The 17,064-nt window shown below is 41.1% G+C and overlaps 1 protein-coding gene across 1 annotated transcript in view; it reads left to right on the top strand.

The window, feature by feature from the left end:
- The first annotated feature begins 5,661 nt into the window (after nt 1–5,661).
- The window catches only part of LOC117746679 (vertebrate ancient opsin-like), a 43,250-nt gene continuing 31,847 nt past the window's right edge, over nt 5,662–17,064 (top strand). The window contains exons 1-2 of the mRNA XM_034555966.1: nt 5,662–6,034; nt 11,675–12,003. Of these exons, the coding sequence (XP_034411857.1) occupies nt 5,662–6,034; nt 11,675–12,003 (702 nt within the window). The remainder of the gene's footprint in view (nt 6,035–11,674; nt 12,004–17,064) is intronic.

Below are 17,064 nucleotides of genomic sequence, written 5' to 3'. Positions count from 1 at the left end.
TCTATTTGATGCATGGCACCGCACCTCATCTGAGCTTTAACTTTGAAAGAGATCGTTATTTTTCAATACAAAGCTGACAATACTGTGACTCGTCTTGAATCCACTCGACTGGTATTAGAATTGTGCCAGACTGCGATATAGCAAATGTTAATGTTGAAATATAACATGTCTAAAAATATTTTAAATAGTTGGGAAACTCAATTTAGAACGGTATTGTAATGGTTAATGGTACAGATTTTGACTTTGATAAAGGTCACTAGAATGGCTTTTGAGTCCCAGAGACATATTTTCATCAACTAAGATCCTGAATTAAAATGCTTGTTTTGTATGAAATATATAACACTGGTTTTCAGAAAACAAAAAAAAGGTTTCCACAATGTACAGTCTTCTGTCAAAGGGCCACTGACGCACCATTGGTTTGTGGTTTACGGGCAAAAGAATGCATTTTCCATACAGGATTCAGTTGTTCTCATAATTTATTGAACAAAACATGCAAACAAAAGAACAAAGGAACTCCTAATACTGCCTCTCCTGCTCTGGTAAACAAAACTAAACATAGGCCTACCCAGGTGCATTGTCACCACTTTGCTAAAGCTGTTCTCATGCTGACTAGTTCTGTCAATTGTATACTAAATTGCAGAGAGGACAAACAATGGGGAGAGGAAATATGCTGATCACTCTTTAAGATCTATTATGACACGAAAAATCAAAATGCCATCCAGCTAATTTAATTAAGACAAGTGAGTCAAGCATGAGGCATGTTCAAAGTATGAAATGACCCTGATCTTCCGATCCATAGCTCCGTAGAGCAAGCGCACTAGTGTTTCCTTTCACCCAGCCTCCCAGCACTCGCACCACCAGTATCACTCACAGAAACAGAAGAAGGAATATAACTCTGGATTCTGCAAGTAATGCATTTTATAATTTCGTAGGGCCTGGTGATTAAAATAAGGGCTATTTAAGTGTTTGTACTGGGTAGTTGATTCAACAACAACAAAAATCTGCTGAATTACAGATGTCTCTTTCCCAATGTAAATCTATTAGAGAAAGCATGTTTGGGCCCACAGCATCTGAGAAACCCTGAAGTTGTAATTGCACAGTTTTACCACCATAAAACATGTCTCAAAGCTCGGCTGTCTTACTTGGGGCTTTTTTGTTCCTCTAACAATAGAGGGACACACCTACTGGGACATCACTGGTGATATGATCCTCCAAACCGACTTGACAAAACAAAACACAAGTCATAAGACTGTCAAGTCAAGCAGTTGTTCACAGTCCACTATGTTCGCTTCACCTCCTCAAAGACATATACATATATACTTTTATGTCACATGCTCCCTTTCTGTGGAGTGGGTCGACTAACCCTGTTAGAAAATCTATGAATCCACCAAGAAATCCAATAGAGTGGACACTTACATATTGGATGTCCATGTCTCCTTTAACTGATCTTCAGCCACGTGAGGGGTGATGAAAGAGAGGGCTTTAATTGCCATTGATCTAAGCACGTATTAATTGACCAGCAGAAATACATATAGTATAGTCACACTGGAACCTTTAGTAGCTAAAGAGATTAGGTCCACTTCCATTTTGTGGATCTTTTTCTTCCTTAGCAGCTTGAGTTTGCTCATTTGTCATCGTAGAGTTACGATTTTGTACTACTTTTAAAAGTAAAGAACAAACTTTTACACTCTACCATAAAATAATTGCTCTAGCGTAAAACTAGTAGACAAAATATCCCCCAGTGTTCATTTAAAGACACATTCTTCACTGTATAATGGTTCAGGAGAGTTGAATGTTTTAAACCTGGAGTCGGGGACAGACGTGGAGGGACATGCACTGGATTTGACACCTGTCAGTTTGCCACCAGAGGCTGTGATGCATTGTGAATTTACTCTCACAATGAATTCTCTCACAGCTTTTCCTAACCACCCCTCCCCACGCCTATAGTCTTGCCATGTCATGACCGGCTGAGTGTGCAGCATTTAAAGCATGTGGCTCGAGTAACGTACATGTCCAGGTTCTGTGGCGGACCCGCGTACTAAATCTGTGGATAATAAATCTATTTGATGCATGGCACCGCACCTCATCTGAGCTTTCCTCAAAGCCTCAGGCATATTAAGTTGCAGAGCATGGCCATGCTCCCAAGGTCAATGTCAGAGGGGAGGGCAGCGGTGATGGAGGACGAATGGAGGCATGTGCGGGAATATAACGTGGAGAGTGGAGGAGAGGGAGAAAGTTAGAACACAAATGCAAATATGATTGGGGTTTTGAATACGCTTTCACCAGAGAAAAATGTTGAGTAACAAAAACATCCAGCAGCAAAGCCTTTGACATGGCAGTAAAACCCTTCATGATTGTTGACCTTTCATTCCTTTCCCCACTCCTGCTCTCTCCCTGGTGCTCCGTTGGTTCTCTGTCCGTTTCCTCTCCTTGACTCTGTGAGATGTCATTGTGTTTGTGTCTCTGACAATATGGCAGTTATTGGAGCACTTGTATGCAAAGATCAACTGGACACACTTTCCTTGCAGATAATTTAAATGCACGGTAGCGATACCTGGTGACACTTTAACCTTGAGTTGGGTACTCAGCATAATGTCGACACACAAACAAAGAATCAGAAATCTTTCTGCGATACAAGATAAATAAATGAAATGTACTGATTACAGTCCTGATACTGAAACAATGGAAGAGGAAATACAAAGATGTATATAATTATACAGATACAACAGCGAATTGAAGAGCACAAAACAAGAAAAAAGACATTACCTGAATTCAATACCTAGTCCTGCTCACAAAAGAGCGATCATTAAAGTTAGTGTATATACGTATCAGGTGGGAAGAACCTAATGGGTGTGGAAGAAGATGTATCATGTTTGCAACTTGTGGCTTTGCTTCATACCATCCTGATTCTATTCCAATCAAGAAATGCTTCATGAGGCACACTACACTTTACAGTTCGTATGTGTAGGTAACGAATGTTACATGTTATGTAATGACCTTTATGACTAACATATCAGCAGCATATTGCTGACTAATGTATATGTTTTGTTATAATGTTGATGCATGACCACCATAAATGACACAGGAAGAGGAGGACCACTTGCACATGAGCAGCCATAAACAGTAAATACTGCTTGCTGGGCTAAAACTTTTTATAATAATCAAGTCTGGTAAAAGACACAAAGAATGAAGAAACTGAGACTCATGTCCTAACTTGTCTGAGAGACAAGGAAAAGTTTGGAGCAACAGGATAACTAGTGATGTCCCCAACAGAGAAGCAATGAGCTGCGGAGATGGGGGGGGGGGGGGGGGGGGGGGGGGGGGGGAGGGGGGGCAGTGCTGGAGGTAGTGAAGTGATGAGGATATGACATTATGAAGTAAGGGATGATATGAGCACAGACTCCACATTTTAAAATAAAGAGTCAAGGTAGTGAGATGCAGTGGGGGGCTGAATCTGTGGTTATAACAACTTCATAATCAGTGGGGTCATGAATAAACATAACACTTTACACAGACGACTAAGATAATTAATACAACAATATGATAATACCAATCCATAATAAATCAAAATAATGGGAAAATAACCACAAAACAAAATTGTGGTTGCACCGTTTCTCTGATTCACATGTAACATAGATTCTCTGTTTTGCCCTTCTAACCCCATTTGTAATTTCCTGAACATCCCATAGTGCAGCCACTGAATTGATCTAGAAATTCAACTAAAATACCAACTTCCTAGTCCCACCGAGATGATTACATGGAGGTGGTATTCACAATAGAACCCACGTGTCTTAATTCAGCCCAATTACAGGTAGGACTGCATGGGGAAGATGTCAGAGTAAATGTCACTGTACAGTTTTCACGGGTAATTATCTTGCTTCGGTGTGACAGGGGGGTTATTTGGTGGGAAGGGATTAGAACAGACCATGAAGGGAAGGACTAAGTTATCTATCTGATTTTGGAACTTTCCAGAGGGCACATTTTTACAGGGATATGCATAATTAAGAGCACTGCTTTAACACCAAATGCCAGCATTTGACTAAGGAATTGCATATTTAATTACAGACTAAATGTTGACATATTGAACCCTTTTTTTTAGGGGGGGGGGGGGGGGGGGCATATTGTGGTTGTCTGTGCTTTTATTGCAGCAGCAGACATATACACCGAAAGCATCCAAAAGAGACTTGAACATCTAAGTTTCAGCACAGGGTGAGCTATATGCAAAGAGATAACTTATCTCAGCCTGAGCTAGAATATACAGTATGGACACCATGAGGGTAGATGTCTGACACTCATCATGTTTTAGCATTTCGCTGCTCCTCATTATTCCAGTCTGAAAATGCCATACCTGGAGTATATATGTTCAGTGGTGGGAGATGGAAAAATTATGATTCTATTTCACAGATGTAGAATCAACCAAAACAGAAAATAAAAAAGTCGTCGTAAAGCTGAAAACCTGTGAGCTCCCATGTCAAATGTCCACACCTCTATGACAGATTGCAAAGCCCCCTGAGGCAAATATATGATATTGGGCTATGTATATACAATTGAGTTGACAGCCCAGAGTCATGCTGAGTTTACTTCTGCTTTACCAAGTTTTACTCAATGCCGTAGAATGACCTCATCACCACCCTCTGGTTTAACCAACACCAAATCGAGGACATCTCATCTTTCACACAGTGAGTGATTAATTATGTGTGTGGCAAAATCTAGACAATGAGTCAACACCTCATTTCCTTGGGCTTACTACAAGTACAGCAGCATATTATTAGCCTGTGCCAAAATATTGTGCTAAATACTGAACAATGGACTCCCTATTAATATAAACTGAAGACAGGTGTGGAGGTTATAACAAAAACATCTTAATTTCTCGTTTGACCTGTGAGCATCATGTGCATTTTATTAGTTGACTTGTTTGCATATGTATTGCTATATATGTGTGGCGTGAAACATGAATGAATGTAAAGCTTTGGACTCTTGACTCAAGTTTATTTTTGTACAGCAATGTAATTGCAGACGAACTAGAATACATTTGATTAGTGGAGCAGCCACTGCTTTTGACTCGCTCCTCGGAGACTATGTTCAGCACCTCGGACAGCGCCGCGCATCAATACGCTGGGAGAGAGATGACAGCTCCTGGAACTTTTAGGGGGAAAAATAATTAAATGGAGCTCTGACCACAGCGGCCGTGACATTAGCGCAGTACATGACGATCGTCCGATTGGTGTGCGGCAAGACACGATGCTCTCTTCCCCACTGAACTGCCAGCGTGCTCCGCCCCCTTCAGCTGTTGGAGAGCGGGCCACAGTGATTTAAATACGGAGAGGAAAAGTGCCTGTGTGAGAGACAGGAGCGTCTCTGGAAAGAGTGAGAGTGTGCCACACGGTGGAGCAAAGACTAACCAAAAGTTTTTGTTTGTTCGTTTGTTTTTTCTTTAAATGTCTAACCCCTTCAACCTGAACTGAACACAGTGTTTACATCCTCACAAACAACACTTGTTATTGTCCCACATTGCTGTTTGGCTCTGCTTTTTCCATTTCTTACAGCAACAAGTGTTGTTGTAGTTTATCCACACACTCCAAAAAAAAGAAAGAGAAAGAAAATGTCATATTAGTTGCCGAGCTGTGCGCCGCGGGCACCCAAGTGTGCCACCGGACTGCAATGATCGTGTCCAACGTGAGCCTGAGCGGCTGCGCAGGGGTCAACAGTGCTCTGTGTGCCGCAGCCGGGGAAGGGCACCTGAGGGGAGGCTCATACGGGACCACCCTCACCCCAACAGGGAACCTGGTCGTGGCTGTGTGCCTGGGCATCATCGGCACTTTGGGACTTGTGAACAACTTGCTGGTGCTCGTGCTCTTCTGCCGCTTCAAGATACTGCGGTCGCCCATAAACCTGCTCCTGATTAACATTTCCATCAGCGACTTGCTGGTGTGCGTACTGGGGACACCGTTCAGCTTCGCCGCCAGCACGCAGGGAAGGTGGCTCATAGGAGAGGGCGGATGCGTGTGGTACGGCTTTGCCAACTCCCTCTTTGGTGAGTAGAAATATGGAAACCTAAGAGGCGATGTTCAGACGTTTTGATTTTTCAGAGTACTGTATTTGTTGACATTTCAGATGTGGTTGTGAATGATGGTGCGTTGTATGGATGGATCCTCCCCAGAGCACTGGGCTTGACAGAGTACATGATGTTAAGCTTTATTTCTGAGATCGAAATTAAGGATTTAGACAAATTTGGAAAACAACATTAGAAAATAAATTTCTTATTACCACCCCTGTTGCGGTGTGGACGCTGCGTCTTTATGGTCTTATTAAACTTTTAGAGAAATCCATGAAAATCATCGTAGCCTACGAATCGAACGATGAGAAGAAGAAAAAAATGAATATATCTATATATTAAATAAATATATGTTCTTCCTCTCCTTCTTTCTCTCCTTCTTTCTCTTGATTGTGGATGTGCTCGTCGTGCAGTCCGTCATTACAGAGCTCGTTAAGGTCTTGGTAAAGGGGCGCAGTGTCTTGTTATCTTTGTTTTAGTGTGGAGTGATGTTGGATACAGCATAAATCATGCACATGCAGATGTGCAGGTTTTGTCCAAGTGAGTTGTAAAACACATCTTGTGTATGGTGTAGTACAGGTCATTATTTCCAGTTGGGGCGGCATGACATTTACATGGCATAAAATTGCCCGGGTTATTTGGCATATTTGATGTGTTAGTCATTTGTTCAAATGTCATTATCGGAGCTCTGAAACACTGTCATGGACTGTCCGTGTGATTCGGATGCTGCATGTATTGCAAATGAAACAACGTGCAACCTGCTATCCTGCTATTAAATGACCGTTAAATGCTTGTTACTATATAGTTGAGTGTCTGTGCCCGAGGCAAGGGAAGCCTCATCACTGCTCATATAGCTGCCCGTGCAGGTCTGTTGCGCTGCTGTTGGGACACGACTCCGAGCAGGCAGGTGCATCAGCAGCATTTGTGGCAGAATAAAACCACCCGGGGAGAATCAGTAATGAGTGAAGGGACTCTGGTGGTCTACATTGGCTTAGGAGTGCTGATATCGATGCAAATGGTGTACAATGATGCAACTGGGAATAAGGCACTCGCTTTTCCAGCTGGAACTGGGCCAGGCTGGGAAGCTGAGGGTGGAAAAAACAACAAGGGGGTACTATGTCAAAGTTGCAAATAAGTCGTTTTTTAACTATGATAATAATTGCTTCACCTGAAAACTGCATCTATCAAAGCTTCAAATGAGTAATTTGGATGAAATTAATTTGATGGCAAACTCAAAAGAAGACTAATTTGAAGAATGAATGCATCATGTTCTTGTATCATCAGGAGAGCTGATGTCTGATTTAAAGTTATCTAATTCGACCAAAAATACAAACAGTAGAAGAGATGTTGGTCCAAAACAATTTTTTAAACTATTGGTTTGTTACAGTCAGATTTATAAGCCGAGTTCTCCCTGTTCATACTAAACAGCTTGACCCAAGGTCAGATTATATATATATATATATATATATATATATATATATATATATATTCAGCCTATATACATTGGAGAGAAGGCAGATATTTATAAGGGCAATATCTCCAACACACACAAATACAATCTAGAACGATAAATAGCGTAAAAGTTGAAAAATATGAATTTTAGATTTTTGGGGGAACTGTCCCTTGAAGAGAAAGGCATGCATTTCAAATGGTGAGTTCGTTTCCTGGTTTATGGGTATTTTAATGCGGGCACAGCGGTGCTGTATCTGACAAACAATGTCTAAAATCAATCAATCATTCCACCCACATACCTTATTGTGAGAAGTTTAATGTTCATATAGGGACTATTTTCTTTCAAACAACTCAACTTCAAGCAACTGGGAAAAATAAGTAAAACATGTTTGGTTGTGTCTCTTTCAGTGATGGGCCCCTGACCCCCCCTGGTTTTTCTCACAAGGCCAACCTGTTGCTTTCATTGCTCTATTGCTACAATTTACCCAGTATGTCCAACTTAACTAAATTTGTTTTCTTAAGAGCGTCTTGAAACTGTCATACTTTTAAATTGAAAACAGAATCACAAAAGCTACTTCCACTTCCTCTGGGATAAGTTTGCAATTTCCAAAACACGATTACTTCATTTCAGTCCCATGGCTGAAAATAAAGCAAGCCTCAAAGGTTTCTCAGTATCTAGATTGTATTCTGATTGTATCCGCTGTCTCGTTAACCCTAGTGAATTAATACTGACATCCACAAGGAGGAAATTTATTAAAATCTGTCGAACAGAACTTTGGCTTCTAGGAGCTAAAACAGAGCTGAGAGAGAGAGAGAGAGAGAGAGAGAGAGAGAGAGAGAGAGAGAGAGAGAGAGAGAATACATCATTAGAACCACTATTGGTTATGGATGAGTAATTCCTCAATGGGCTCATAAAAACAGAGTCGAAGAAAGAGTAAGGGAGGGCCAGGAAAAGAAAAAGTTACATTGATTATTGAAATGTATAATACTAGGTGCACATCTCTTATGAGCTTTTCTGAATGATCGATATTCTTTCAAATTAGAGGGTAACTGTCAATGAGAAAACACATTGTTAGCTTTACACTTGTTGCTTTTAGCACATGACGTCTTAGATATTTGAATGAGTGACCAATTGCAGACTTAATGCCAAGAGCATGTGTGTGTGCACCAATACAACTCACCCTGTACTCTTCCTTTTGCCGCCAGCCTTCTTGGCATCCATTTAGCCGCTTCACCTCTTCTGCCCACCCTCTTTGCATTTTCCTCACCATCTCACTGAACTTTTATTGTCTTCTCATAATGTGGAGGAGCAGGAGAAGATCTTTATTTGGCATCAGGTCTACGTGTTCCTGCATACTGTTGGCTCCCTGCTCCTGCCTCAAGTGGACTTTGCACACAGTCACTGGATTAACGTTGCACTGCTGGGCCCACTTGCTGCATACTGACGTTAGATTGCCCTCCTGCACGTATATGCTCACACACGACCTCAGCGCAGATGCGGACACAGAAATGCATAAACATCACGCAGGCACAGGAAACACCTGGCCTGTGTGATGCTGATTTGTTGCGGCGCTAAGAAGACGTCTCAATGGGGGCAAAGCAAGCTGCACAATGTTGATCCACCATAAAGGACAGAGTGAGCAGGCCAGCTAATGAGTCAGAGTAATTAATAGTGCAATAAAGCAGAGACTCTTTCAGCAGAGGCAAGAATATGTTGCGGGTGATGGTGTCTGTCTTGAGTCGGACGTGATGGTCTTAGTACGTGTGTATAGTATTTGTCAAAGCAGTCATCCTTACTGTTAGTCAGACATTTCTGATCTCTTTTTTCACCCGTTACTGTTGTTATATTAGTTCTGTATAACTGTGATGGCTGAGGGAAAAGACCCTGGGATTTACAGAGCTAACCCAGCTTCATTTGATCCTGTGTTTTTCATTCAAACGGTCTTTTCTTGGATATACGGTATCAGACAAGTTAAACCGATCAGGATGCTTTCAAACAGACACATGAGACAGAAACAGAGAGTGGACATTACAGAGATGTTCCTTCTGTTTTCATTATTTCAGACATTATCAGATGATAATATTTTTCATTTTAGAATATTGGATTCAGCTGCTGCCTTTAATGCTGCCAGAGGACTAGAAGATGGATGGAAGGTGATGTGTGATTTTAGATGGTATGAAGCTGTAAAGTTGTTTGGGTGTCTTTCCTTAGATTACAATTCCTCGAATAAAGACTTGTCTCCCATTCACTGTAACAAGGAAAAGAGCGGTTCTCATCAAGAGGCCGACATGTGATGGGAATAGCTGATATCAAGTGATAATGAAGTTTTCAAATCAAAGGGGATAAATCGTAATCAACGGCAACATTTATGCAGAGCCTAACGGAAAAAGGGTTGCTGTCAATTGGTGCAGCAACATGATGATTTACAAAATTAAATTGTGTCACGGAGGAGAGCTGCTAATTAGCTTTTGCCATTTTGAGAAAGTGTGATTTGATTTGGCTCCACTTATACTCGATCTTATCAGGCTGTCATCTGAAAGAACGCCACATGCTCCATATATGGGCTTTAGGATGGAACTTACTTTCGGTTTCTCTGCTTTTCTTCTCTGGAAATCATAGTGCAGTATTATCTTGCTTGCTTTCATCATGAGGGATGCACCGATCCGATACACTAACATAACGTTGGGTGAAACATTAACTGGTACTATATTGGAGGTGTCCAGTTTTCTGTGGCCACGGTAAAGGCAGCTTCTATCAGATTGTGGTTCAAGTTAACAAGTGCTGCTATTGTACTACACCCGTGTTTCTGATGACACCTTGCTGTAAACATGCTATCACTAGGATTGTATCTTGACGAGTGCAGACACAGATGAGAACTTTTGTCAAATGATCAGAGAATTATGTTTGGGATTGTTGCTATGAGTCAGTCAGCTGAGATCAAACAGAAACACAAGTGGGTTGTTGTAAAACTGTCTTGAGTTTGTAATATAACTAAGAAAAGCCAGGAGCAAAGCAGTTTGTGCAGAAAAAGCAACATTAGCAGAATATCTGGAGGCAACAGACAAGCAAAGCGCACTATGCCAAAGAGACTCAGTCAGGGGTACGTGCAGTGTGTTCAATACATTTGCACACAGACACAAAAAGATTCTGCAAAACCATCATCTCCAATCATAAAGCTTATTTTGTTGACATGCCTACCTTTCTCCTCTACTCCTCCCTTTTTCCCTTCACCCATTGATTGTGTTGAGTAGCCACGGTGTTGGCACCTCATCGAAAGGCCTGGATTGTCTTCTTAAAAAAGCTTCCAGTCCAAAATCAATGGGCGTGAAGCACGGCCATGTGGATCATAACAGCTTCGAATCAAATAGCAAACAGCATATAAGACTGAGGGGTCAACATTAGAGTCACTGAGCTCCAGGTTCTTGCTGCTGTGCCTCTGCAATACTGAGAAAGAAAGGATAGGATGGGATAGGATATTACTTTATTCATCCCCAGGGAGAAATTTAGTGAAGCAGCAGCAAACATGTTTACATATATACAATACAATCAAATTAAATAGCTGTGACATGCAAGAATTTAAATAATAAAGGAAATGAAAATGTAAAAATAAAATAAAAAATGAAAGGCTAAGAGAGAGAAAGATAAGAAAGCTTCTCAAAATTGTACGTATTGTGTTTCTCTGCATTGCTTCTGTCATGCAGAGACACTACAGGTATTGCCGCTGTTCATGAATTATAGTTGAGTATATCCGCTGCAAGCAATGGTGGATAAAACAAAATATTTGATGATCGCACAACAACTTTTGCTATAGTTTTATCATGCTGCAAATTTTACTCTGGCATTATTTTATAAAATCATAACATGCCCTTAACAGTTAAGCTCCTTTTAGCTGCACCTTTAGTTTTCAGCTTTGTATCACAGCACTGTGCGTTTATTCCCCGCTAGAGTAGATACATATTTGGACATGCAGTGCATTTCTGGCTCTATTTGATGGCCCCATTAAATGTGAAGTACAAAAGTCAGGGTATAAAAAGAAAGAACACACCTGCACAGTGTTATGTTGGCTTGTGTATTGAATTGAACTCCTGTTTATACATGCTGTGTGACTGAATCTGTACCGCATGTAATAGTTACCTCTGCATGCGTGTGCCCTGTCCACCCTGTAGGCATCGTCTCCCTGATCTCCTTGGCCGTCCTCTCCTATGAGCGCTACAGCACCATGGTGGCGCCTACTGAGGCGGACTCCTCCAACTACCACAAGATCTCCCTGGGGATCACCGTGTCCTGGGTCTACTCCCTCATCTGGACTGTGCCGCCTCTCTTTGGCTGGAGCCATTATGGCCCAGAGGGTCCTGGGACCACCTGCTCTGTCGACTGGACGGCAAAGACGGCGAATAGCATATCTTACATCATCTGCCTGTTTGTCTTCTGCCTCATTGTGCCGTTCCTGGTCATCGTCTACTGCTACGGGAAGCTTCTGTGTGCCATCAGACAGGTGAGGAAATACAAGGGCGGGTGAAGGACTTGCACAGATGAGTCTAGTCAAACATTGGCTGTTGTGTTAAAGGTCACCTGAGACAAGATTTTCAACACTAAAAAAACAATCATAGGCACATAAAAATAAAAATACATTCCCATTTCTTTTCATTTATAGCCTTGTTACAGATTTTCTCACCTTTTGACAGAAACTCAGCAGAAGAAAAATGGTGAATGGTAAATAAATGGCTGAATTTAGTGTATAGGTCTTTTATCCAAAGAGCTTTACAATGTGCCTAATTCGCCCATTCACACCCACACAGGGTGATCCAGTGCAACACAATAACATACGTGGTAAGAAATACAAATCTACGGAGATCCATTATCCAACTCGAAAGTTCCTCTCTGCTCTGTGCAGTGGCCTCTTTCAGCTCATTGTTTTGGTTTTATATCCAGCAACTGTAAGGTTTCGATTCACTCATAAAACTTCATTACCATCAGCTGCAGTCAGCCCTGAAACCCCTTAGTATTCTACGTGTGCAGCACCAGACCAGACAGACAAAGTACTATGGTGAAGCAGATAGTTCTCTCAGGAGTGTGACAAAACTAAATAGAGCTAAAATGAGAGTAAATATTGGCTGAAAATAAACAGCTGAGCCAAATCAAGTTAAACTGTTTTCCAGATTTTCCAGAGCTGAATATATATATATGTCCACTCTGTTCTTTGGCAGGTAAACCTTTTTTTTTTCTGAAAGCTGAGAACCAGTGAACCAAAACCTGCATTCAAATGGCTGTTTTATGACAAAGCTAATAACGGTGATGAACCATAAACTGTGGTTTCTAAAATGAACATTGGTGCTATCACTGCACGTCTATAAATTCAGACTCTGGGAGCCACATTTTGATGGTTCACACCACACATTGCATTTGGTTGACACATGTATCTGAATAACTAGATTGATTGTGTTAAATAAACATGTGTTAACTTTGTATAAACCAATGTCCTCACAAGCTCACAGTGAAAATATCATGATTTGAGTCCGTCACAACCAACCGTTTCTGCAGTAATAAATCAACTTTGGTCGGTTGTACACCTCTTCAGATAATTCAGAGATTCCTTTCCTACCACACTGCATAAAATTACGGAAAAACCAGCAAGAAAGCATCTTCGACAGTCGGTGGGTGCTCACCTGCATTTACACAGGTGTGACTCAGAAAACTACAAAATGCCATTATAATAAAAAATAAAATAAGGGAACCAATGTTTAGTTTTTCACATAATGTCACACACACGCGTGCAAACACACACACACACACACACCTTCCAGGATTACAACTCACTCAGACTGTGTGAGCATCAGGTCTTCACCATTACTACACAATTAGTTGTGATTCTCTTGTCTTTGGCCTTTTGAACAAATGTTTAACTTTGTTGTTCTTCTTTTGTCCTCTCTCACACTTTATCTATGTGCTGTGTAAAGTAAAGGCAATAGTGCTCCTGTCACATTATGAAAAAGAAGTTGAGCAACTTGTCCATACAAAAGTTGAACTCCCCTATCTAATAATGTGCCGCTCAATAGAGCAGTTCACATGGGGAAGACTAAATCAAGTTGGGGTTTGGTCCAAGTTAATGTGCTGTGATGTTCAGTTTAGCAGGATGTGGCTCTCAACATCATATGTGAAATTAATAGCTAACTTCCCTATTATCAGTTAACTTTAGTTCATTGCGTCCATGATGTGCTCCTTGTTCCGTTATATGCTTCATCATCTCCATCAAATGCTTGCTAGAGGGTATTTGGTTCGGGCTGTACTGACTAGCTTATATTTTGCATGTCTATTATTTCTGTTAAAACCAAGTATTTCTACACTGCTGCAGATACGACAACTAATGTTATTATTATTATTATTATTACACTATTTGTAGAAATAGATTTCATTGGTGGCCATTTCGAAATGCTCCCAAACATTTACAATAACTCCAGTGCGTTGTTAAGACCATAAGTCTGATTTTTAGACAAATTCCATAATCATAACATGTTTATATTATCAATTATTCCACTGAAATCCCTATTTGTTGGCATTTAACCTTTCAGAAACGACAAGTTCACAGAGGTTAAAAAACAGTATGCCTGCCCGCCTGCCCGGTGTACACAAAGCGACACACACCTGTATTAGCGGGACGGCCTAGCAGATGGTTTGAACCAACTGAGAAGCCGTCATTGGAAACTGTTCAGAAAAAGGGCAGGCACAAAAAAAAATGTGTCATGAGATTGGGTGAACCATTTGTCAATCTAACTCTTGTCTAAGCCAGTAGTGGAAAACATATTAAGCCCCGGCCGTCGCTGCCAGCAGCTCCTTATTGGTACGAGCTCTGGCTTACTGGAGACAAACAAACTACAAACCTGACAAGATGGAATTCTGCATGATATGCGATCTTGTGACAACCCCAAAAAATCCAGCTGCCATGCAAGGTAAGCACTTATCCAACAGTTAAATTTCATATCGGCTAACCTCAATTAGGATGATGAGGACATGAAATATGATGGCAGGCATTAAAAGCGTCATTAGAAAAACTTACATGGAGCTTTGAATAGGGACATTTTGTACAGTAACAGAAACGGACAGGTAAAGTAAAGACAGCCATACAAGCCGTGCTCATCAGAGCCTATAGATTTCGTGACCCAAAGAACCTCCTTCCAGAATCTTTCCTTCAATCAGCCTTTGGTTACAAGTATTTGGTTTGATAGCCAGCAGCAATTCCCTCACTTTTCTCAACATCTTTCCCCTTGTTCTGAATTTATTATGACTCATATATTCCTCCAGATTACTACCGGTACTCTCAAGTGCTACACCATTTCCCCAACATACTGTTGGCTCTGTGACACAGATATAGAGCTGAAGAGAGGGAGAGAGATGAAGATATCAAGGGGAAGTGAAGGAGGCAGAGAGATGAAGGGAAAAAGAGGAGGGGAGGAGGGGGAGAGAAACCGACTGTGACTGCTGGGGCCCTAAATTTGTGCTGGCCCACATCAGGTGCACTGACCTTGCACTGGTCATGAGGTAATTTCATTGGTCACAAACAGATTTATTTCCAGACTTGCTATCATATTTCACGACAATAGGCAGGGAGCCCACTAGAGGGGGTATTCAATGCAAACTAGTGCAGTTTAGATTAAGAAATGACACTTACCTCCACCTACTTTGCTGGCATCTACAAAGTCTGCCACAAAACAATATCAATACGATTCAATTGAGGAAACTGCGATCATTCTGAAATGATATCTGCCCATTTAACACAATCAGTTACATCAACTCATTAAAAAATTTGAATAAAAAAAAAAATCTATTTTTAATAAAAATAATATGTCTTTTGGAGGTGTGGTTGCTGGTCAATGCTGGTGAGGAGTTTGTCTCTAAAGTGAGAATAGCTGGTCCACCTTAAAAGGTCAGCCTACATTAAGTAACTCTGAGCTGACAAGTATATTTAGACAAACTGACTAGTTGACTAGTCAAAAAATTTACTAATATATTAGCTATATAGATTAACAATTAATTATTTCAGTCATTCTTTACATCCCCGTGAACTAAAGTTCTTTGGTTTTGGACTGTTGGTCTCAGTGCCGTCATCTCAGTGGTGACAGACATTGTGTAAAAGCAGGAAACTGCGTACAAGCGCTGGTCTTCAAAACTCTCAGACCTTCTTTCACGTCCTGATATTCTACACCACATCGCATAATCATTCATTCACCAGCATCTTTTGGACACATGCTATACTAAAAACAAACTCTCCAGATGAACACATGTTAGGAAACCAACATGCGCATGCAAACAAGTATTTACAGTTCAAACAAGTATATTTAGACAAAGCTAAAATGAATGCTGTCTAATATCTGCTAAAACCTTTATGAAGGTTATCATGTAAAATATTTGTTGAAACAGTGAAATCAGCTGCAGTCTGTAGTAATAGTAATGGTTTATGGTCTGGCTCTATGGTCTGGTATTAGAGTGGATCAGTTGTGCAAGGTGTGCCTAAGAAACTGGCACCTAAGTGTATAAGCACTCACACTGGTTGGCTGAGGCAAGAGACAGCATGAACCTTGACATGTGCTACAAACCTGCTTGGCCACATGAGTATCTGAGGCACACGACTGTCGACACCGTTTCCAACATTTCACAAAGAACGACGTCTTCTTGGAAGATTCTTTCATTTTAATTGTTTTTAGAGTCAGGAGGAATACATTACCAGCTGGCCACAGTGAAAGACACCAGGACAAGCTTTTTAAGTCCAAATACCAGTTCTCTCTCAGACAGCGTGTGACAAAACAATCTGCTGCCGATGCTCCAAATGTGCCGCTATAACAGATTATTGTCCGTGTTTATTTATTTATTTTCCACATTAGGGCCATTGATGTTCCTTACCACAAAGAATGTGACTAAAACACCACACACACATACACGACAGAAACGAGAAGGAGATACAGTTGTGAAAACACTTCTTAGAAACCCTCAGATGAAAATTGCCAGCGTGCTTGCTTGATACGGGCTCGGTGGGCGAGTGGCGAGATGCTGGAGGTTACAGCTGCTGCTCTGCAGAGGAGGCTGCACGCTTGAAATGAGTTCTCAGGCAGACTGGCTGCAGGATGAATCCCTTGGTCTCTTTGTATTACAAGTACCTCATCTTTGCTCATTGTCTTGCTGGGTCCTCGACTTTTTACTTGTTTTTTTTTTTCTCCTAATTCCCTTTGCCCTCTGAGCATCCATCTCCAACTCCGTTTCCACACTTTTGACAAGTCTTTAGACTATTATGCTAATCTTACTTGTGCGTGTTCTTCATTCTCAGTCACATCTGCACACATTATCATTCTGATTGGCCATATCAGTGGCTTATTATTCAGAATCTTTGCACTACAAAGAGATGGCTTTCACCATCTCCCAGCTCTCTGTGTGCCCTCTTCCTTTATTCTTCCTCTTTCACTGTGCCATCATCATCCATCTTGTTCTCCTTGGTTGTCTCGGTTGCCATTATTACTTGCATCTCATCTCCAGTTTTGTACAACAATGTGAACGATGATGACATCTG

This window comes from Cyclopterus lumpus, chromosome 17, assembly GCF_009769545.1.
Source record: "Cyclopterus lumpus isolate fCycLum1 chromosome 17, fCycLum1.pri, whole genome shotgun sequence".
NCBI classification, from domain to species: Eukaryota; Metazoa; Chordata; class Actinopteri; order Perciformes; family Cyclopteridae; genus Cyclopterus; species Cyclopterus lumpus.
This window is presented reverse-complemented; position numbering and strand designations above follow the sequence as displayed.